Source organism: Lonchura striata, chromosome 12 (assembly GCF_046129695.1).
Source record: "Lonchura striata isolate bLonStr1 chromosome 12, bLonStr1.mat, whole genome shotgun sequence".
NCBI classification, from domain to species: Eukaryota; Metazoa; Chordata; class Aves; order Passeriformes; family Estrildidae; genus Lonchura; species Lonchura striata.
In genome coordinates this window covers 522876-545745 of record NC_134614.1, presented here as the reverse complement: position 1 = coordinate 545745, position 22870 = coordinate 522876, and the positions used below count along the sequence as shown (strand labels likewise).

The following is a 22870-nucleotide window of genomic DNA, read 5'->3' as shown; positions in this document are numbered from 1 at the left end:
CCTCGGTTCTCGACGCGCCGCGCGCCGCGCGTCTCGCCGGACTACAGCTCCCGACAAACACCGCGACAAGTGGGTGTGGTGGCGGGCGGGGAGGAGCGCGACCTCTGCCGGGCGACGCGGGGTAGCGCGACGGCGAGAGCGTAGGGCCGGCGTTGCCCGGGGGCGGCGTGGCCCGACAGCGAACGCACCTCAGGACCCCCCCCTACTGACCCCGGATACAAATTCGGGCACAGGCCCCGGGACCAGGGCATATACCCCATGCACAGAGCCCGTGTACACACCCTGGCGGCCCGGACCACGCTCCGGAGGGCTTTCGAGGCGGGTTTGAGAAAGCGTCGGAATCGGCTGGGTATGAAAGATAGCCCGTGCACCAGAGCGTGTGTGTCGGGGAGACGTTCCGGTGCGGCGGGCGGTGCCACAGCAGCACGGAGAGGACAGAGGGTCACAGGAGAAGGCTGGCCCCAGCCCCACACCATACCGAGCGGTGTTCTGCATCTACAGGTGGAATACCTGCTACAAGGCGTTCTCTGCTCACCGACAGGGACCAAGCCACGTCCCCCGAGTCATTCCGAGGATAACCACGGCCGCGGGGCAAGGTCTTCCCCTATGGCTGAGCTACCTGATGAAAGGACGGATAGATCGCATGAAGAGCCAGTGCCGTGACCAGCTATGGGGCAGTGACACTTGGGCAGCTGTACTGTGCTGCCTGCAAAGGATTTGCCACCTTGTGAGGAAAATGCCATCAGTCTTTGCCCCAGGTTGCACCTATTGGGCATGTTTGGTGGCAAAAGCACAGGGATTGGGACACTGATTGGGGCACCGTGGGAAGAAGTAATTTTTAAAGCATAGTGATGACTGAACAGAGACAAACCTCTACTAGTTAGGCCATTGCAATTCCTAAGCAGCCCCATAAAGGTGGGGGGGGTGTGTCCCTGTGGGGTGGGGAGATGCTTCACTCCCATGGTCAGGAGCCCTACAGCTTCATCATCCTTTCATACAGCAAGTGCGGCTTGGACTTTCTTTCAGTGTCAAAAACAATCAGTAATGAACTGGTGAGCAAATAGCAAGCATAATAAAAACAATTACATGTTTGAGCACTCCACAAGGTCTCAAACATGAAGCAACATATTTACTCACAGCTGCAGGGTTTTTTCAAGCTACTTTGAACTTCTGCCTACGCACTTATCCCTTTAATAAGCTGTGTCATGGTTGAATGCTGCCTGTTAGTCATGAAGCTGCCTTAGTCAATTTTTCTTCAGGGTCCTGACACCTCCTGCAGCTCCCTGTGCATCAGGTGCAGATATGCATTTGCCCTCTGAGCACTGATGTGACACTCAGTCACCCAGACCTTAGAAGCAGCAAATCAATGTCCTCAGCCTGGAGTGTGCGTATGAAATTGCTTTAGTTTTTTACTTTCAGGATTCTTAGTAGAAGTCTTTTCATTCTTGTGTACCTCTATACCATCATGACTGTCACAGAATATTTTTGGGGGTTTGAACATTCTGATTCTTTGATAAAGATAAGGGAGAAAAATAACAGCATTACCTCTCCTCCACACTCTGTTTTTCAGTATTAGGATTTCTTCATGGCCTTTTATGTTTTTCTTCTGTCTGCCCAAGCAGGTAGCATTGCTAGTTGCACCCATTCACAACTGATTCATAATTAAGATATTTTTCATAATAAATACTGGCTTATTTTCTTTCACCTCATACTTTCCGAGCCTTCATTCCAGGTTTTCTCTGCAGCTCTGGGCTGAAGCACATTAGCTACCCTTCAGTGCTCCTCCCTCTCCTAAACTGAAACCTGCATGTAATGACTTGCTCTCAGGACACAGAACTTCAGTTCACATCCTGAATATTTCTGGGATTACAAGTGAATTGTGAGATCTGACTAGTTTGAGTGATTCATAGAGACGAGATGATCAACTCATCATAGCACAAGGGACTTTGCTGGATAATTTGTTTTCTAGGTCATATTTAGAACTATTGCTTTTTTCTAGGTTTCAAACTTTATTATTTTATAAACTGCCCAAGATGCAAAGGCAGAAATTATAAATACTGCAATAGCTAATTTGAAAGCATTCCTGCCCCCTTTTAGAAAACTGGAGTCACATGTCAAAGTTAAGGCTCCCATCATCCTTCAAGGTAATGATGCAGGATAATAAAAGCTTGTATAATGAGTGGCGGAGTACAACCTGGCTAGTGCCCATCACCTGCTCCTGAGCACAGCCAGAGACCATTGCCCATTTCCCCAGGTCATGTCCCTGAACTCCATCAATGCAAAGGCTTAGCTGGTACCCCACTGATTCAAGGTGTCATGGCCAAGTGTACTTTGGTGATACAGACTTACACAACTGTCGTGGTTTGACACGGAAAAAGAATTTTTTTGGAAGGAAGAGGTCAATTTGGATATCGACCAATTGAAGGTGGACACGCCTCTGAGAACACAGAGGGGTTAAAAGCAGAGTTCCCAGGAGAACTCGGTCTCTTTGGTTCCGGTCAGCGTGCAGTGCCCGGCCCGTGGCTGGATGGGGGAGGGGAAGGCCTGACTGAGGTAGGCTGGAGGGTGGAGGGGGCTGGAACCCCCTACAGATGGATGGAAGGGTGGAGAAATTGGGGATGTCTCTGTTCTCCCACAGAGGAGAGAGAGAGAGAGAGAGAGAGAGAGAAAGCAGCAGTTTGTCAGCAGTACGCCAGGGAAGGAGAAGAGAGGGGGTGCCACAAAGTGCCCAGCCACTGTGGGAGCCGGAGCCTGGGCAGCGAGCCATCCTTGGGAGTTGGGACTTTTAACCCTTCCTTGAGAAATGAAGGCTTTGTGAAATATTACTTCTCGGTTTGAAGGAGAGACAGCCTGGGACCTGAGATTGTGAGGGAAAGAAGGTTGGGGGGCGATGATGGAGTGGCTTTTGGCTGGACTTTTTCTTGGTAGCCACAGACTGAACTGATTTTCTCCTCCAAGAGAGACTGTATTTTAGGAGGATACCAGTGAGCCAAAGAGACCTGCTTCAGCTGGGAAAAGTCAGAAGTGGAGCAAACAGAGAAAAGTTAGGGAGGTTTGTGGTAGTGCCCCCTGTCTTCAGAGCAGAAGAAGAGAAGATTTCTGTTCTTGGACCCTTGGTGCTAGGGGGAAATGGGGGAGACTGCGGTCCCAAAAATGAAAAAAACTGTTGTTTTTTCCCTCTTGGCAGAGCATCCGTGAAAGGAAAAATCCTAAAAGCAGTCTCTCCATCCATCCATGCATTGGTGGTGAGAACACTGTGCATGGAAAGGAGAGGGTCACCACGGCAAACTTTTTCTCCGGGCGGTGCCATGAGTGACGTGGAAACAGGACGTGGCAGCTGAGTTTCTTGGGGGGTCTGTGGCACGGGAGGGACTCCTCTTTTCCTCAATGGACTGAGTATTGACTGACTGGAGAGTGGGAACCTGATTGGGGGTCCAGGTTGTGTCTCACTGTGGTTTGTTGGAGTTGGGTGGTGGGAGGAGGAATGTTTTGAAAGGTTTTCATTTTGAATTTTGTGTGTGTTTTTTCTTCTTTTTTTTTCCTTTATAGTAGTATAGTAGTAGTAGCTGAATAAAGTTTTTTTTCCCTTGAGTTTGGACCTACTTTTGCTCTGCTCTCGATCGCATTTCACAGAATTCAATTGAGAGGTTGCAATTTCATGGGGGCGCTGGCATTGTGCCAGTGACAAATCATGACAACAACACCTGGAGATTGTTGCTCTTCTTTTTCCTGTTGAGATTTTAAAGCTATCCACTGAGAACAAAGTGGTAGAATTATACAAGAACCATCTTAAATGCTAGAATAAATTTGGACAGTGTTTCTTCTTGTGGAAATTAACCTGCAGAAAAATTTTTCCCTAGGGGAAAAGTCATAGCAAAGGCAAAACCCTGCAATGCTCATTTTATTTAACCTCAGTCCAAATCCCAAAGCAGATAGGCACTATAATCCAATGCTGGAAAACATTGAGGTATCTGAATGTGTAAACCAGTCTAACTTGTGCTTAAAATTGGGGTCACTGCAGACAGGAAACTCCTTCTAGATGTCTTTCTTTTCATACATTGTTACAGCGCGCCAGGCAGGGCATGCTGGGCGGCTGCGGCAGGGGCGCGACTGTCCCCCTGTGAGCTCTGCAATTCCCAGAAACTGCTGGTTTCTGGCACGGGGACAGATAACAATGACACGGGACTCTGAGTGTTCAAGAGTCGGCTTATTACATGAAGAAAATGAAGCCCCAAAACCATCTTGGGTGGGTGAACAGAAGGTTTTATACAGAAACTCAGGAGGTGGGGTGTAGGAACAATAATCAATGAGGGTAGAACTGGGGAGGGGTCTTAAGGCGGGACTAACATATCATAAACCCATCAGGGGAAATAGGGGAGTGGAATAACACAAAGTAACAACTAGGGTGTCGAGTGTAACTAAATGGACAGGGAACACTCTGGAAGAAGGGGAGGAGACTAGAAAGAGTAACAGGGAATGTTCTAGGGAAAGGAGCAGGGAAAGGGAGGATTGACAACTTAGAGGGGAGGAGGTTAGGGAAGAGCTTGGGAATATTGACAAATGGGGAGGGGAGGAGATTAGGGAGGAGACTAGGGGGCAAACCTGAACTCTAAAACAAAACACACCACAAGAATACATTACTTTGGATAAGTTCAAGTGTACCACAGCTAGGGTGGTACAGCACATCATAATTTCAATCTCCTTTTATTCACTGCATTTGTGTACAGCTTAGCTCTAGCAAACACCAGAACAATAAAGTCTTTAAGTTGTCCCTAAAACAGCCATAAGAAACCCTAGCAAGCTGTTCCAAATTTCTCCTCTTATTTTCTACAGAAAAAAATCCACAACTTTAGGCATAATTGGGACTTCTTAGATGTTTGGTAAAGGTATGGTAATGACCCTAGGTGAAAATGAACTTAAAATCCTCTAGACTGTTCAGTATATGTAGACTATGTCAGATTTAAAAAAACATTATTTTTCAAAGTATTAAAACTCATTCCGGAGGGAATAAAAGGAACTGCATGATCACCTGGGAAATACCCAAAGGGGGTTTTAGGAGAAGAAAAGCTTTTTCCTTCTCTTTTACACAACAAGTAAATTCCAGAGAAATAGTCTGTCAGCACCAATATATTTAATGAAGATTGGTATAATGACTTGAATGCTCTTTCCCTGTTTGTCACAGCTATGAGGATTAACATTTAGAATACTATTGTTCAGTACCGTATGTATTTCTCTTTGGTTGAAGTCTGTATACACAGATTATCAAAATAAATTTTTTAAGAACCCCAAAATACAAAAAAAAAAAAAAAAAAAAAAAAAAAAGCCAAAAAACCAAACCCCAAAATAAAACCCACCCTGCCAAAAAACACATAACTTGAAGGAAACCAGATACTAATACTGAAAGGGAGCTGATATCACCATCCTCAGGCTATTATCACAGGGACTCTGATTGCTGACTTAAGGTGACCTGTCATCTACAACAAAATTTCCAAGCAAAGAGCTGAATCAGCTGATGAATTAGCACAAATGCTCAGACCACTCTGGCTGGCAGGAGAGGGAGAAATGAGAGAGGAAAAAGAGAGAGATAGCTCCAGATTTCAGCTTTACTCAGGTATTCAAGTCCATCTGTGTTACCCTCAAAATTACAGTTTCTAGAGCTGCTACTGCCTTCAATTTTGCTCACTGACAGTTGAAATGCTGCGCTTCCCTTCACAGACAGTGATTGCTCTTGCCAACAGCATGAGAAATGAAAAGCAACTTCCGTGTGGCAACTGTCACCTCCAGTGACAAGAGCCCTTGGTCCCAGGCTTCCATAGCAGAACTGCTGTCCTCCATCTGTCTCTCTGCCATTCCACATGATGCTGCCTTTAGTTTTGAGGAAAAATACCTTTAAAACATCAGACACAACACACTTCCACAAGCATGGATTCACAGAACTGCAATCCCAATACAGACCATTGTGAGTGGGTAGCAAAGTGAAGCTGAAATAAGCTATAGTCAGGGAAACATTCCAAGAGAGTTGTATGGACCATGGACATGGGTCTGAACTGGTGGAAGGTGATGTGGTGTATGGGGCTGAGTGATTTTTGCTGCCAGGTAAAATAAGCATGCTACTGATGTGGGCTGAGCAGAAAAAAAAACCAAAAAAAACACAAAACAAAACAACCACAGAAAAAGTGCTAAACTGAGGTAAATAGTAATGGTAAATAGGATTAATAGGATCCACAGGGATTCCTAGCCCTTCTTTCTCTGATATGTGTGATGATTGTCTGTTAAATTGCTGTGGCCTTGAACATAGAGTTTAAGAGCTTCTTATTTTACTTTCAGAAAAGCACAAGAGGAGTTAGGGGTCAAGCTGGCTTTAATAATTTGCTGGATGCTTTTAGCGTGTTTACCCCAATTTCTGTACTGGTGGGAGAAATAGGAAGAGTGTCTATTTAGTCACTATTAGAGAGAAGTTATCTCTTGTCCAATTTTGAGATTATTTGAAATTTGAAGCATGTTTACAGAAGCAAAAATCTGGAACAAGTCATTTTGCAGCATGACTGAAACAGTTCCTGCAACCTTTCCCATTCACTCAGTTCTGGGATCATGGTGCAGGCAACTCATGGGAACAACAAGTATCAGCCTTGCAGCTCTTAGAGAGATTTCAAGAGGACAAGAAATAACAAAATAGAGAAGGCAATAAAGAGATGTGTAATTAGCCAAGGATGGGTGCGCTTCCAAAATTCAGGCCAGAATTTACTAAGTTCAGATTATTTGTAGAAAACAAATGACAGAGAGATGGCTCTCTCTCCTTATCTAAATATGTTTGCTCCAAAGAGGAAGTACCTTAGGAAGAATAATTTAGGTTTCTCTGTCATAAATTGTGGATGCAAATGCACTTTCCTCTATGCTGAACTGCTGTGGAAAGCATGGAAGGAAAGGTGGTAATTATTTTTTGCAGACCAGTAAGAAGGTAGGCATTGCTGAAGAATGTCTGAAGAATTGGAGAAATTGCCGAAGACAGAAAAGTTTAGTAAGCATGTCTGGAGAAACTTGCATCAGGTGAAAAGCTTAACACCTTGCTGGCAGAGATGCACGTGGTATCTCTCCCATATGAGGAGTAGTGGAGGGGTCACCTAACATCCTTCCATTGGCTCTGAAAAATCATATCAGGTTATTTGACCAGAGTATGCAAAATGAGGGAGGAGATTAACCCCTCTCCATTTGCATTAGCTCCTTCTCTCTAAAATGGGGCTCAAATATCCCATCCCTCCACAGACCTGAGAAAAGATGATGTGAAACCTGTGTTGTGTGCCATAACCAGAAGGATTTGGTAATTTTCAACAGTTATGGATGCAGGAAGTAAGACTTTTCACTAAGAGTGAAAATAAAGTAATTTATTAACCACTTTGTCATGATTGCTCTTTGCTGCTTGGCTTGGATGAGCTGAAGGAAGTCTTGAAAGAACATTTATTCCAAGAAAGGTTACCAAAGCTGACAGTCTTCATCTGCATTGTAACTTCCACTGGAACATTGAGAGAGGGATCTAGAATGTATATGCAGTCCTGGAATCAGGAGGTTTTTAATGGCTAATGCATTTTCTGCAGATGTATGAAGTGTCATCTAACGTATGTATACTCCACATGGATCTTATTTCCCAGTAACTGGATAGGCTGCTGCTTAGAAAGTGTGTGCCTTGATTGGAAAATATGGGGGTCTTCAGTGCCTTTAAGGAAGGATAGAAAACTTGTATCTATAGCAGACATGTCACCGTTGTGACATCTAATTAACCCCTCCCCCTCATTGTGGGGTTAATTAGGCATTAACAACTTACACGGGAAAGCATTTTCTGGGGATTAGTGACCATCTGGGAGAAACCAATGGCATAAGAAACCCTGATTATTAGTGAGTAGCCTTGTTCTTATTCAAGGTCATCAGTAGGGCTGTAGAGTATAGCTGGATCAGAGTTTAAATATCCGTTCAGAGGTGCCTTCTGGCCCCTGAGAAGTTTGTTCCTGGTTTATAGCCAGCTGCGAATAAACTGGTCCTGATGAGAAGGTTTTGAAAGCATTCAGAGATTGTTGTCGTATCCACTCAAGAGTCCACCTGAGTGACCCAGCTAGACAGCCATGATGGCGGCAGAGGGCACTCCTGTGTGTTCCCTCAGGTTTCTGGGAGAGCCTCCGAAGGAGAGGCGGACAGCAATAGCCAAAGAAAGGAGGCTGACTCTCCTCTGGGGTTTGTAATCCAAAAGTTTATTGGGAGCTCATATGAGCACCAACTGCCTTCAGGGCAACCCAACAGACGAGAACCCTGAGAGGGACTTGACACCATCTTATAAACAGGGGAGGGGAAAGGGGTGGGAATTGCCCAACAATCAGTGAGGAAAACTTTGGGAGTGTCTCTCGGGAAAAGGACAGGAATACCAACATATCAGAGAGGGTCAGAGGAGGGACCCCTGATCCTTGCCCAATCACTCAATACCCTTGGTGGAAGCTTCCAGAGGGTTGTGATGGGACGCTGGGTGACGGACAAGGCACCAGGGAAGGGATGAAGGAATGACTCAGCACTTATACTGAATAAGGGGGCAGACCTGAGGAGGACTGACAAGGGCAATCCATCTGAGTGGAAGGAGGGGGTACAGGAATAAACTATTTGTTAAACTGAGGTATACGGAATTTGAGAATGCAATAATCAAAACACAATACAACAAGAGATCATGTTTGAAAGAGGGATAAAAGGTTTACAGATCAGGTAAGCTTTAATCTCTTCAGTTTATTATATCCATAAATTAATTTATTTTACAATAAAGGCTTTACCCTGGAGCTCCTTAGAAGTAGTTTTGATGGTGTCAGTCCCCAAAGATGATAGTACCTTGTTTTCTGCCTGGCATACCCACTAGCAAGACATGTTTCTCATCAGAAGTGGGAATTGCAGGATAACCCACCCAAACAGGAAGATTTTATTGCTTTGGTATGAAATTGGGAAGTTTAAATTTTCAGGAATTTTATACACACACTTTGTATTCATACACATAGATATGTGCATACAGAAAGAGAGAAAGAGATAAACGATGTGATGGCAATGAGGTCCACAGTGCTGTAATCATTCTGGACCAAGTGGCTGGATTATTTCACCATGTCATGTCTCTCTGGCTCCCCAAGACAAGTGATGGAGCATGGTTTTGGGTTTTTAGGCAGGCCTGACAATTGCAAACATCTTCTTGTTTTTTTGCCTTTATCTTGAAATCTGGAGCTGAGGCGAGAAATGCCTTGGGCTCATCCCGGGCTCTTCAGTGCTGGGCATGACTGAGGGCTGGATGTGGGGACATGCGGAATCGGTGGGAAGCCACAGCAAGTGCTTGGAAGCGCACACCTGGCTTTGGATAGGGCCGAGTGCAGGGACTGGAGGTCCAGGTCAGCCCCATCACCCCACTGTGCTTGCCCCACGCCCACCTGGAGACTGGTGAAGTAGGAGGAGCACGAATGGCATTGGTGAATGGGCTGTGGCATAGCCAATGGAAGCGTAAGGTGGGTGGGGCAGAGGCACCAGGGATCTACCGGGCACCAGGTGATGTCAGGTGCAGTACAGGTCAGCATAGGCAGCTCACTTGGGCACAGTACGGCAGGGACCCTGCTGGCTGCAGGCAACTGAGCAGAGATGGTGCCCAAGCAGCCTGCGGTGAAGACCCTTGGGAAGGAGCTGTCTTGTAGCAGCCCATGAAGGTCCACACCTGCAGAGATCCACCTGCAGCATTTGGAGGAGTCCAATGCCATAGAAGGTGGGTGTGCCTGAGAGAGACTGTGACCCTATGGAGACACTGTCCTGGAGCAGGTTCCTGGAAGAACCTGTGACCCTGAGGGGAATCCACACTGGAGCAGCCCGTTCCTAAAGGAGTGACATCATAGAAAGGACCCATGCTGGAGCAGTTTGTGAAGAACTGCAGCCCATGGAAAGGACTTATGATGGAGACATTTGTGGAAGACTGTCTCCTGTGAGTGGGACTCCACACTGGTATAGAGTGAGAGGAAGAAGCAATGGACAATACAAAATGAACTGATGACAATCCTCATTCCACATCTTGCTGTGGGATGTTTTGCTCAGAGTCCCCCAGAGCCTCAACATGGCTCTTTCATGGCTGTCAGGCATAGTGGAAGGGTGACAATCCCCCATCCTTCCAGCTTTTACAGAGACAGAAGGCAAGCTTGGGGGCAGGAGTCAGATGTGGAGGAGATCCTAATCTAAAACCATTCTGGAATGAGGGTGAGATCAGCCCTGGAGGTGGAGCAGTTCAATGTGCTCAAAATGTGTCAGGGATGTCAGCGGGGTTACTTGGTTCCTCCCTTCCCTTCTCTCCCCAGTGAAAGAGCTCACATCTCTCCATCTCTCCCTGATTTGTGGCCTGCTCCATCCCACGTCTTACTAGCAACACCACAGGGTTTGGACTTGGGCTGTAACTGCCCTGTCAGGAACAGGCACCGGTCACGGAGAGATGTGGGAGAGGCTGCCAGAGGACAGGCTTCTCCTGACATGCCAGGTGGAGACTAACCAGAGCCCAGGAAAAGAAAGATTCTCTGGCTGCAATATGGAGACTCTGTAGAGTGCTGAGGGGTTTCCTGAGAAAATCTCCTGAGGGGGAAGAAGGGTGACACACACAGGAGGCATATGTATCAGAGGAAGTTTGTAGCTGTTTAATGCGGTGGTTTTCCAGGAAAAAACCGTGTCAGTGCTGATGAGTCAGGGGTGGGACATGAAGTAAGAATGGAGAGCAAGCAGCTGTTGCTGTGTGGGCAATCAGGCCTCAAATGACAAATTCCTGGGTCTCCCATGTAGCCCCGTTACCTTTCCTGCAAAGGGTATGTGTGAGCTGTGGTTGACAGTCAGGGAGTTCACCCCTACAGAGCTGCTGCAATCCCTGGACCAACCTATATGCCCATAAATGTTACTGCAGGTGATGGGAGGGAGACCTCACCTGCACTTCCACCACCAAAATCCCCCAGCAAAGGCTGTGGCCACAAGAAGCAGTACCGCAATGATGATGCTGATGGTTGGAGCTGTGCTGCGGTTTTCTGGGACAGGGAGAGAAGAGGGCAACTGTGTGAGGGTGGCAGCACCAGCCAGGAGCTGCCCCTCACACGGCCAGTGGCTGCTATCTGCAGCCTGCACCCCCATCCCCCATTGGTGGCACCTACCCCATGGGATGAGAAGGCTGCGGGTGCCCAGGCTGTGATGGCGCACACGGCAGACATAGCTGTGCCCATCATGGGGGGCCACAGCCAGGACGCTGCGGAGCTGGTAGGTGAGGTCAGCGTTGGGCAGGATGGTGCTGGTGTTGAGCGCTGGGCCTGGAGGCACCTCTTGGCCATCCTGCAGCCAGGCCACACTGATGGGACGGGGATAGAAGCCGGTGACATGGCAAACAAGCAGCAGCTGGTCTGGGCTGGGGGTGCGGGTGAAGACCCTGGCCACAGGCAGCTCTGGGGATTTAGAGCAAAGGGATGGAGTAAGCACTCATGGGGCATGGCTGGGCCCCAGTGTGGGGGGGCTTTGGGGTGGCTGTGGCAGAGTCAGGGTGGTCTCACCTTGTCTCTCTAGAATTTCCTTCCCATACCTCTTCAGAGTGAGGAAGTTGCTCTGGCATATCCAGATAGAGAGAAGATACTCCAAGAGTATTCTGAGAGACTTATTCCTGTTGAGGCTCTTGCTGACCAGTTCTGCCAGCTGGGATGGCTGCTGGGCCTCCCAGCCCTGTTTATCTACCTGAAAAGCTGTGAGGTCTCTGCCGTCCCAGCCAACATTCAGGAAGCCCTGGCTCGTTGTATTGGGGTACAGCACACAGCCTGCACGGAACTGAACCACCAATGGGTCTGTCAACGGCAAAGCCAATGGAGAGGTCCCATGAGTGTGTGAAATGTGGGTGGCATGAGGTGGGATGTGTCTGAGAGTACATACAGGGATGCAGTGGAAAGCAGGGTGCAATGAGCAGTAGAGGGTAGGGCCATGCTTCAGGAGACCCCAGACACCCTGCAAGCCCTCAGATCCCTTGGAAGAATGGAGTGGATACCACTGTGGAGTGCTTGCTTAAAAGGTATTCTGCCCCCCAAAGTATTTGCTCCCAGTTTTCTCTTTTATGATCTTTTCTGTGTCAATCCTTCAGCTCCAGTAAATTTGGTGGCAGCTCCCTGATATATAGAGGGGTTCTTTATGCCAGATGGCAGAAGCCCCAAGGCGTATTTTTGGTCTGCTGCCCTACCCACTCCTGCTAGTCATATGTCCCAGCAGCTGCAGTGTTTCAGGAGCTGTTGCACCCGTGAGACCCACCCTCCCAGATGCCATCCTGGTGGGGAGGAGGCCACAGCCAAAACCTGGGGAGAAAGACTAGGGCTCTGGCTGGGCTCATTTCTGTACTCACAGTGCTGTTCTGTCTGCTGAACTGTGTCATGCACAAATCGGATCATATTGCGCAGAGCAATTTTGTACTGCGACATAATCTTTTCCCCATTGTCTTCAGCTGCAGCCTGGCTGACCCAGGGCCAGTGGAAGTGGATGCTCCAGTTGTCTGGATCCAGTGCTAAGATGGCTATATCCCCTACAACTGCCACACATGACACCTCAGCAGAGCTGATGTTGGCAAAGACGCTAGTCAGGAGGTACTGGATAACCTGTGGCTCTGCTAGGAGAGATGATGGAGAAAGAAAAGGGTGCAGGAAGGAGATGAGTGGAGGTGCTATAAGGGGAAATGTGAAGTGGAGGTGCTGGAGGGGGAACAGGGGCTCCAGACTAGATAGTAGGAAATAAATTTTTAAAAGTGAGGGGTAGTGAGACACTGGTTACCCAGACACACATGTTACCCAGACATATGATGGATGTCCCATCCCTGGATACATTCAAGGCCAGGTTGTTGGGGCTCTGAGCAGGGAAGGTGTCCCTGCTCATGGCAGAGGGGTTGGACTAAATGGCCTTTTCACCCCAAATCACCCGGTGCCTCTATGATTTTATGCTCTTCATCCTGTCTGAACTTCCTCTGACTTCACTGCTCTTTTTCCTTCTCTATTTTACTTTCAGCAAAATGGTTGTTTCCTGCAGAGATTTTAGGCATTTTGTCACCTCCCTTTCATTCCTCCCTCCTGGCCACAGCTGCTGTCTGACTGTGCAGAACAGATAAAGGGACACCTTGCTGGTCGTTTGGGGTGATGTTTCCCCCCAGGAGAAGCACCTGTGCCAGGACATTTATCTCCCAAAGAGCTGGACACAGTACAGAGGATATGGAGGATGGTTCATAGGAAAGGATATTTTGTCCAGGTTTAGGACTCCCTGATAGAGCCAAGAAACTAGCCCAGCCTAGAGATCAGTCCTGACTTTCTGTGTCTGATGCTGCCTGCCCCGGAAGCATAAGGTCTCACAGGGTTGTGGTAAAACTCTCTGTGTGACAGCAGTGCCGAAAAACCCTCTGGCAGGTGCAGCTCCCTAACAAGAGGCTGCTGGAAGAGGCCCCCAGCATCATGTGGAGCTGAGATCTGCCTGGCACCCATGGGCTCCCATGCATGGGAAGGTCATCTTGCAGGGTAACTCAACACCCAAGGCCTGGCTGGGGGCCACTGTTGCTCTTCTGCTTGTATGCCCAAGGCTCTGTGCTGGAGGTGGTGAGGCAGGAACAGGGAGGGGGGCAGGGACAAAGCATGTTTGAGTGGTGCACAATGGGAAGTGGCCCTCTGATGCTGGGAATCATCCATGCCCCCATATGGCACAGTAACCTGGCCATGCCTCCCCTGAGCAGAACTTGTGGAGTCCTCTGACAGGGCAAGGGGGGGGGGGGGGGGGGGAATGGTAAGAGCAATTGGCGTGAGCCAGGTTTCCCACTTACCCTCCGAATCTGCCCACATCCCAGGGAGGAGGATCAGGAGAAAGAGGAAGAGGAGGAGGTGAGGGAGCTGCATGGTGCACGCAGCAATGCTGCAGAAACTATGGGAGGAGGAAGAACTTGTGGGAACCTAAGCTTTCAACCCAGCCCAGCAGCCACTGCGGTGGCTCTCTACCAATTGGCGAATCAATCAAGGGAGGGGCCCAGACATCTCAAGTTGAGGGCTGGGATGGTGTGTGATGGATAGAAGCTGAAATAAGGTCTTGAGCATGAAGTGTCCTGACAGGCTGGGGCTGGGAAAAGCCCAGCCAGAAGGAGAAGGCAGGGAAAGACAGAGCCAGGAAACAGCACTAGGAAAAAAGATATTCAAGCATCTAAGCTGGGTTTTCCTAACTCCCCCTTCCAACCAATATTACATTGTCCTATCCCTGTTCTTGTGGGATGAATCAGCACCAATGCAGGTGGGAATGGCTTTTGGATTTCAGATCTGACTGGAGAAAGATGGTTGCTGTCTTCTCAACCCCTACACAGGGAGAAGGGATACCCCCTCCCACTCCTGGCACCTCCAGCTCAGGCTGCTCCTGCATCACTTGCCTAATTCTGGGGAGGAGATAATAAGCTGTTCCATCTAGACCAAAGCTGTAGGACACTGCTGGGGAGCCCAAGCTCTGCTCTAAATACCTGGGGATGGGCCTAGCAACTCCCCTTTCCTTCCAACCAGCTTTGATGAGGAATCTGTTCCCCCTCCCCAAGAGCCCCTTGTGCACAGGAACACATGGTGAAAATAGTGGGAGCCATCCCCCTGCTCTGTCCCCACTGGCAACAGTGTCCAGTGCTGGAGGGATCATGGAGTGACCAGAGTCAGCCTCTCCCCACAATGTCCCCAGTCGACTGCTCCTCTGCAACTCCTCCCTTCAACATACAGTTTCTCTTCCCCTTTTATTGGTTAGTGCCTGCACTGGGAGTAAAGGCAGAGCCAAACCACAAGCAAGGGCAAGTTTGACGGATGCACCTTGGTAGCGTCCTATGACACTGAATACTTTTGTTTTTCATGGAGTTGTCTCAGAGAGAAGTAGGGATGCTGTGGCAGCCTGGTAGGCCCAGAAATGACACCAACTTCCCCAGCAGCATGATGCAGGGGATGTCCAGCTATGCCACCACAAGGTCCACATCCCTCTCACTAGTCCTAAACCCAGAGGAGACTGTTTGGCTGTCAGGATGGCAAAGCGCAGCCATGGGGCAGCCAGGGAGGGAAGAGACAAGGGGGCTTTTGTCTCTGCAGTCCTGTGAGGTGATCACTTATCCCCATGGTCTCCCCTGAGATGACGGCTGATCACTTCTTGCTGAGCAGCTGAGAGGCCATTCCCAGCCCTTTGTCCTGTGCAGCCCTCCCTCCTGTGAGTTGTCCAAGTTGCTCATAGGACAGGAGCAGGCATCTGGCTTGCGTGGGTGGTCACAATGTGTTCAGCCCCCTTGGAAATTCCTCCAAATGTTTCCCACTGCCTCAGTGAGTCTGCTTTAAAGTTCTGCTTTAGCTCTTCCACTTCTCTATTGAATGTACTTCTCATGTTTGGAGGTTTTTTTCATTTCCTTTTTTGCTCACAATTTCTTCCTTCATTTTGTCACTTTTCTGGTCTGAAAATGACCCAAGGAGACAGAGGACTGTTGGTCCACACAGACCATTGGTCCTCAGAGTCCTCTCAAGTGACCATGGTCCTCAGAGTCACCCCCAGGTTACCACTGGTCCCCACAGTTTCCTCTGGTGACATTGGTCTTTACAGTCCTCTCATGTGATTACTGGTCCTCACTTTCCCCCTGCCCTAGAGCACTATAGGATTTTGAAGTTCTAATGTGGCCAGTGGTCCCCAAAGACCCCACAGGTGACATTGGTCCTTGCAATCTCCCCTGAGGTGAAGTCTGTAGCCCCCCCCTCCCCCCGCCCCCCAAGCTGTGCCTGAGTGAGTTGTAGTGGAGTGGACAGGGAAGCAGTGCCTCTGGGTGTCATACTGGGTGGGTGGGTGAGCAGCGGCGACCACTGCACTGGGCTGTGATGAAGTGCCTTAAGAACCCCCTAAAAATGCCTGGGTGGGGTGTGTTATTGTGAGGTCTCTTAAGGGATGTGAGCAAACACTTGCAGAAACTCCCCTGGTACAAGGTGTTTGTGGGTGTGGTACTGTAGGGTCTCTTGGGAGGTCATTCACATGAACAACTTTCCTCAACAAGTTTCCTCACTGGCTGCACCTGATCTCCAGGTCTGCCTGGTACTGTGAGTGCTGCAGGATGTTGCACTCTGCTTGGGAGAGGAATTGCCCCATTTTCCCTGTGGATGCCAAGGCTTCAGGGAGGCATGCCCACACCTAAGCATTTCATCTGCCTGTCCCAAGTCAGCAGCGGTTGGGAGAGGCTTGGTGTCTCTCCTCTTGCAGTGAGATCCTTGAGCCCTGTGATGCCAGCAGGTGACTCTGGCTGCTAGGGAAATGCAGTCCTTACCCCAGCATTGTGGTTTCCAGGCTCTGTCCAAGGGAGAACAAACACCATTGGATTTGTGGTGTGGATATGGCCACAAGCCAGCCAGGTTTTCTGGCTTGCCATAGCTGGACTTATCCTGGGAAACTGCAGGAAGTTGTCCGGTGAAAGCAAACCTTTTGAAGCTACATGTTCAAGTTGATTTGGAGCATGAACTACATGACTTGCTGTGTGTGTGTGAACTCTGCTATCTTTCATGGGACATGGGCTTCTTTTTTCTCCTTTATTGGGAGCCTTGGGGCCACTTTACCTCCACGTGCACAATTACTTATTTCCATACAGTATGTGAGAGCATGTTAATCTATGCATAGGCACACTTGTACTGTTTCTCCCCCATGCCTTGGTGCTTCCTGCAATTAGTGCCAATAATTCAGCAGTGTTTCAGCTTGTATACATGGCTGATCAAAACCTCTCCAAGCTCATTCAACTGCTGAGGAAAGGCACATTATCTTAGTGAAAATATGAATGATTTATTTTCATTTCATATGCATATGCAGCTCCCACACATTACAGCAGAATTTCAGTGCTTTGTAAAGACATTTCTGGTTAGGTTCTGTCTGTGTGGAACAGTTCAGTCGCAGTACAAATGTTTCTGGAATATGGTTAATAAAGGTAATTTTTAGGGAAAAGAAAAAAAACAGAAAGTGACAGTAGGAGCGGATAGCTTTCCACCTTCTGACAAAAGTGTTACTGAAGCAGAACCATGAGAATTTCCCACTGAGCACTGAGGTGCCCTACATCTTCAGTGGGTGGACTGGCCAGTGCCACAAGCTAAGAGATGATAATGTGTAACAAGTGAGGAGGTTGCAGATGCACACTTGCATCTGTTTAGAAAATTCAGATGAGTCAAAAGCTCAGATTTCTCTTGCCAGGTTTCTCTTGTGCATCTCTGAATCAAGTTTGTCTTGAAATTGGAAATGCTCAGAACCTAGGTGAAGCAGAAGAAGGTAGTTCTTGTTATTGTGTAGTCAGTGGGCGGGAATGAAGACTGTTGGCTCTCTTCTGAGCTAAGCTTCTTTGCTCAGGATGGAATTCTCGGACTCTGATTCCTCCATCTGCTGGTGCTTTCTGAAATGAGAGGGATGCTAGATGCTCCCTGGCAGAGACATTGTAGGAGTGCAGACAGCATCTGCCAGGGCCCAAGCAAGAGCTTTGCTGCTCAGTACAGAAATCCCCATGACATTTCTTTCCCTCCTCTTTCTGCCGCTCGGGCAGACAGGGACTGACCTTTGTCTCCACACCCAAAGCACCAACATGGCAGCCACAGCCATGGCAGCAAGCAGCCCGGCCATGAGAGCTGTGATCAGCACCACTTCTGAGTTCCCTGGGAAACATAAGGAGAAGCTGCCATGAACTTTCTGGGATTTGCTCCATCTTGTGGGGCAGGATGGCTCAGGATCCCTGTCCCCCATCCCCCATGGGTGGCACCTACCCCATGGGATGAGAAGGCTGCAGGTGCCCAGGCTGTGATGGCGCACACGGCAGACATAGCTGTGCCCATCATGGGGGGCCACAGCCAGGACGCTGCGGAGCTGGTAGGTGAGGTCAGCGTTGGGCAGGATGGTGCTGGTGTTGAGCGCTGGGCCTGGAGGCACCTCTTGGCCATCCTGCAGCCAGGCCACACTGATGGGACGGGGATAGAAGCCGGTGACATGGCAAACAAGCAGCAGCTGGTCTGGGCTGGGGGTGCGGGTGAAGACCCTGGCCACAGGCAGCTCTGGGGATTAGAGCAAAGGGATGGAGTAAGCACTCATGGGGCATGGCTGGGCCCCAGTGTGGGGGGGCTTTGGGGTACAGGGTCAGGTGTCTCACCTTGTCTCTCCAGAGCTGCCCTTCCATAGTGCAGGAGCACCTCCATGTCATCGACACAAGTATCATTGAAGAGAATTTCCACCAGCTCACTCAAGGCAGTGTAGTTCTGGAGAAATGACTGGACATACCGTGACAACTCGGTGTCCTGGGAGAGGGTCCAGGTGATATTCTTTGTGTCGAAGCTGAGGAAATCCTGACCATTGTAACCCACATAGCCAAAGGCCCGGGAGGTTCTGTTCGGGTACAACACGCAGCCTGCTGTGCACTGAACAACAAAGGGGTCTGGTGGGGCAAAGAGGAGAGAGAGGTTGTGTGAGGGGCTGGGATTGCCTTCCTGCAGACGTGGTCAGTGTCTCCTATACAGCACCAGCACTATCAGATCCTTCCCCACTTCCCAGCTGCTTTTCAGAAAGGGGGTGCAGTGAAGACTGAGTACTCACAGGGGATGTCCCTTTGCACGGCCCCTTCATTGATCAGATGGTTGAACTGCTGCAAATAGATCTTAAGCAGGTTTTCAATGGTGTCCCAGTCAGCTCGGGGCAGGGCTGGGCGTACCCAGGGCTGGCAGAAGTGGATGGACCATGTGTGTTTATCAAGAGAACCAAGTTCGATGTCTTCTAGCAAGCCTAGCCCCTCCATGTCCACAAATGAGGTGTTTTGGAAGGTGGTGGTCTGCAGCAGCCGGATAGTGAAGGTCCCTACATGAGACAAGGGTTGACAGGGAGGAGATGGGACTGGGAGATGAGGGCTGAGGAAAGTGGAGGAGCTGAAGGATGGTTCCTTGATATTGCAGGGATCTGTGGGTCCCCCATAAGCCTCTTACAGTGTTTACAGCCCCAGTTTCCATCTCCTGCACCCACCTGGGGTGGCTGCATCCCTCCTGGAGAGGAGGTGTGGAGCCAGGGGACAAGGAGGAGTGAGGAAGCAAGTGCCCAAGGTGGGTACAAAGCAGGAAGCCTCTCCCCTACGGAGTTCCACAGAGTTAGATGGGTAGATGTGTATGAGCCGGGGGTCCCACTTACCCTCCAGGTTTGCCCATGTTCCAGAGAGGAGGAAGAGATGGAGTAGGAGGGAGAGAAGACAGCAGCAAGGGGACTGCATGGTTCCAGCAGTGATGCCCAGAGTGTGCAGCAGTCACTCCAGCGGCAGTAAGAATACTGTTGGAAGATGTGGCCTCAGATGTCTCCTCAGGCTGACTCTGCCCAGGGAGCTCTGCTGGTGCTAATGGCCCTGGCAGCCAATGGGGCTGGCACTGAGGTTTAGGGGAGGGCTTTGAGGTTCCCGCTTGGAGTGAGCTGGGGCATCCTGATTATGGCTGTGAGTGCTGGGGGAATTTGATTGTGAGCAAAGTTGTTCCATTGCATGCAGGAGCAGTCCCTCATGGCTGCAGCAGCACCTTGAAAATCAGGGTGATTTGGGTGAACTGAGTCCTCTGTTCTACCCCACTTTCAGGTCAGTGTGTCTCTTGGCCATGTGCTGCATCCATTGCCCTGATAGGAATATCCCTTACTTGTGCCTGGCATATCTGGTCCTGCATAGAACAGTCATTGCCACCTGCTTTGCACTGCCAGATGGGTTCACAACAACATGGCTGTTTTGCCCACAGGGCAGGCAAGTCCTATTCCGACCACAGGGCCTCATGCCTGGGCTCTCTGTGCCCCAAGGCTGTGCACTGGTCCTATGCCTCTGTCAGCTCCCAAACCAGGCCACAGGTATGATGGGCCACAGGTATGTAAGCCTGTGGCAAACCTGCAGGAGAGCTGGGCTATGGCCTTGGAAAGCTCTGAGGGATAAGAGAGTGAAGGAGAAAAGTTGATGGTAATATCCCTTGACCCCTCAGCACTGATGGTCTCATCCTGGAGAAGGGACTTCCCAGAGTTGAGGTGATGAGCACTTCCAATTGGACCACAGCTGTGGGGTCAGGGATGGCTGAAGAAGCAAGTCTCCAGGAGCTCTTCTTGTTGTGCAAAAAGTGAACGGACTAGAGCAGCTATAGTGTGGTGGTCCCCAAGGGGAGACTGGAAAGGACTGTTTCCCACTGACAGTCATCAGACTACTGGAGCAGTGGCAGTTGGCTGGACAGGATCTTCAAGCTGGGATGGGGATGGGACCCCACCATCAAGCCCATTCCAGGGAGTTGTAGTGGATATGCAGCTTCCCCCTTTCCACAGAGCTCTATTCAATGCCATGGGGCCTGGGAGCTGCCTCTCTGCTTCCCTGCACCCCACAGTGTAGAGGAGCCTGAACTCTGCCCTAACCTCCCCATCAGTGAAAGGTCAGAGGAGGATCAGCTGCAGCCTGGCAGCTCCCCTTTCCTTCCCCCCAGCTTTGGTGAGGAATCCAGTCTACCTCCCCAAGAGTCCCCTGTGCATGGGAACAGAAATGGTGGGAGCCATCCCTCTGCTCTGTCCAAATTGGCAGCAGTGTCCAGTGCTGGAGGGACAATGTGGTGACCAGAGTCAGCCTCATCCCACAATGTCCTATATCCACTGCTCCTCCCTCACCTGCAGTTTCTTTCCCCCTTTTCTAGGGGTGCCCAGTGTTGAGGGAGAAAGCAGAGGTCAAACCACAGCCAACAATAAGTCTGAGGTGGGGTGTCCTGATAACAACCAAACACAGCAGAGGTATCCATGTTGGTATGTGACTCTTCCAAGGACAACTGGGACCAGGTGTCACTGCTCCATGTCACCATTTTTGGTGTCTCCAGCTGTAGGGACATGGGGAAGGCCCATATGGGGCTGCTGCAGGATGAACTCCAACACCCTATGACACTGAGTCAGATATGGGGACAAAAGGACACCGAACCCCTCCCCTTCCATGGAGCTGTCCCAGAGAGAAGTAGGGATGCTGTGGCAGCCTGGTAGGCCCAGAAATGACACCAACTTCCCCAGCAGCATGATGCAGGGGATGTCCAGCTATGCCACCACAAGGTCCACATCCCTCTCACTAGTCCTAAACCCAGAGGAGACTGTTTGGCTGTCAGGATGGCAAAGCGCAGCCATGGGGCAGCCAGGGAGGGAAGAGACAAGGGGGCTTTTGTCTCTGCAGTCCTGTGAGGTGATCACTTATCCCCATGGTCTCCCCTGAGATGACGGCTGATCACTTCTTGCTGAGCAGCTGAGAGGCCATTCCCAGCCCTTTGTCCTGTGCAGGTGCATGTGACAAAACTCAAATAACATGCAGCCCCCCTGTACGTCAAAAGTAGTACACAATCCACTTTTATCTACTCATATTTCATTTCTCCTTACTGCTGGAAATAATCACTAAATACAAAATTGCTAAATCCCACAAACTCCACAGAAACAAAGACAAACCCGAAATAGAGAGGTACTCCCCACTTTCAAGTTGGCATCTGCCACAGGCAACCATGTTTAAGGAGACAAAGGGAACATACCGTCAGCCTTCCTACTTACCTCTCCATCAGCAAAGGCAGCTGGCACATTCCAGCAGGTGATACTCAGCAAACAGCTAGAACTCGTGGAGAGACTGCCTTCGTTGTGGCAGAGATCAGCAAGGCAAAGCAAGGCAAGGCAAAGCAACTGGGCTGGGATGACCTTTTTGGCTGGGGTGGCTTTTTGCCTCAGCTGGGCACTGCTGGCAAGCTATGGGCAACTCAGACTGGAGCAGGGCCATGCTGTTCTTTCTGGCACAGTGTTGCTGACAGGCACTCCTACAATTTGCCTTGAGGCAGGCCAAGATGCAAAAGAGGAACAAAAGTGAGGGGGAAAAAGAAAAACCAGTGGAAAAATCCCAAAGATTCTGCCTTGAGCAAAGATAACAAGGCAAGAGAGGTCTGCCTGAGAGACCCCTGACTTTGAAAAGGAACCCCAGCAACCCCTGTCCAAGCCATGTCAACTTCCATCCATGGCACGGGATTATAAAGACACAGTAATAAGTTTGGGCACAGATAGATATGGGCTACAGTAACATCTTGGATTACCCAGGACACATGCTTATTTGAAGTAGGCCTATCTTCCTTCCTTCCCTTTCCCAGTCTCTGCTTTCCCTCAGACTTCTCTCCTCCTTCTCATTACAGCTGCAAGTCACACTCGATGCCACTAACCAAGTGCAGGGTACAAGGTCTGTGTACAGTGTGGGCTCTAGCTTTGTCTGTGTTCCCACCTGGCCTCTCTGCAGACTGCAGTCCCTTCAGGGGTGGGAGGGGGTAGCCTTGGCTGGCAGGTGAACCCCCATCCTGCTGCCCATTCTCACTTCCTCAGGAAGCAGGAGAGAGAGTCACAAAGGCAAATGTGAGAAAATGCTCATGGGTCAAGACACAGACAGTTTAACAAGGGAAAGAAACTCTCTCACTTCCTTATATCACACTGTGCCCAAGGCAAGCAGGAAACTGGAGGCCATCGGGCCCAAGCCCTTGCCCAAGCAGACTCATCTATAACCAGCTGCCCAGCTCAGGGGGTCCTTCAAGAACAACAGATCATTTAAAAAGCATAAGTACGGGAACAAAAGCTGCCTGAGTGTGGCCTTGGCATGTCTGAAATCTTCAGTTCCAACCTCATCCCATATATTTATACTGAATGCATAAATAATTACCCAAATTGTAGTGCAGTTGCAATATCTAATGCAAAATGTTTATCCATAATTTTGACCTTTTTAAAGCTGTGAAACATAGTACTGGAGTCCTTCTAATACTAGAAACCTCTGCTGCTCCTTTGAGGGAAAGAGTAT

The 22870-nt window shown here is 49.6% G+C and overlaps 2 protein-coding genes across 3 annotated transcripts; both read right to left on the bottom strand.

Annotated features, from left to right (window-relative positions):
* Positions 1 to 10653: 10653 nt before the first annotated feature.
* On the bottom strand, positions 10654 to 13943 carry LOC110475413 (antigen-presenting glycoprotein CD1d). Of its 2 annotated transcripts, none has more exons than XM_021539522.1 (6): positions 13850 to 13943; positions 12398 to 12655; positions 11568 to 11852; positions 11178 to 11462; positions 10958 to 11054; positions 10654 to 10832 (listed from the first exon to the last, which is right to left on the bottom strand). In XM_021539522.1, exons 1-6 carry the CDS (start codon positions 13920 to 13922, stop codon positions 10787 to 10789), a joined length of 1044 nt encoding a protein of 347 aa, XP_021395197.1. In that variant the 5' UTR covers positions 13923 to 13943; the 3' UTR covers positions 10654 to 10786. The 2 variants fall into 2 exon arrangements, with proteins under 2 accessions (XP_021395197.1, XP_021395196.1); XM_021539521.1 differs by having other exon boundaries at positions 12398 to 12658; positions 13850 to 13931.
* Positions 13944 to 17379: 3436 nt separating this feature from the next.
* Positions 17380 to 19285, bottom strand: LOC110475410 (antigen-presenting glycoprotein CD1d). The gene is made up of 6 exons (XM_031505945.2): positions 19207 to 19285; positions 18625 to 18882; positions 18185 to 18466; positions 17805 to 18089; positions 17600 to 17696; positions 17380 to 17440 (listed from the first exon to the last, which is right to left on the bottom strand). Exons 1-6 carry the CDS (start codon positions 19283 to 19285, stop codon positions 17380 to 17382), a joined length of 1062 nt encoding a protein of 353 aa, XP_031361805.2.
* Positions 19286 to 22870: the final 3585 nt, after the last annotated feature.

What these genes read in the sequence shown, in the direction of transcription:
- LOC110475410 (XM_031505945.2), bottom strand. Translation starts at nt 19,285, where the DNA reads ATGCAGTCCCCTTGCTGCTGTCTTCTCTCCCTCCTACTCCATCTCTTC. An exon ending in GGCAGCTCTGGAGAGACAAG is followed by an intron (nt 18,090 to 18,184) that starts GTGAGACACCTG and finishes TCTAATCCCCAG; the next exon opens with AGCTGCCTGTGGCCAGGGTC. An exon ending in CAGCCTTCTCATCCCATGGG is followed by an intron (nt 17,697 to 17,804) that starts GTAGGTGCCACC and finishes TATGTTTCCCAG; the next exon opens with GGAACTCAGAAGTGGTGCTG.
- LOC110475413 (XM_021539521.1), bottom strand. Translation starts at nt 13,922, where the DNA reads ATGCAGCTCCCTCACCTCCTCCTCTTCCTCTTTCTCCTGATCCTCCTC. An exon ending in GATGTGGGCAGATTCGGAGG is followed by an intron (nt 12,659 to 13,849) that starts GTAAGTGGGAAA and finishes CATCTCTCCTAG; the next exon opens with CAGAGCCACAGGTTATCCAG. An exon ending in CAGCCTTCTCATCCCATGGG is followed by an intron (nt 11,055 to 11,177) that starts GTAGGTGCCACC and finishes TCCCTGTCCCAG; the next exon opens with AAAACCGCAGCACAGCTCCA.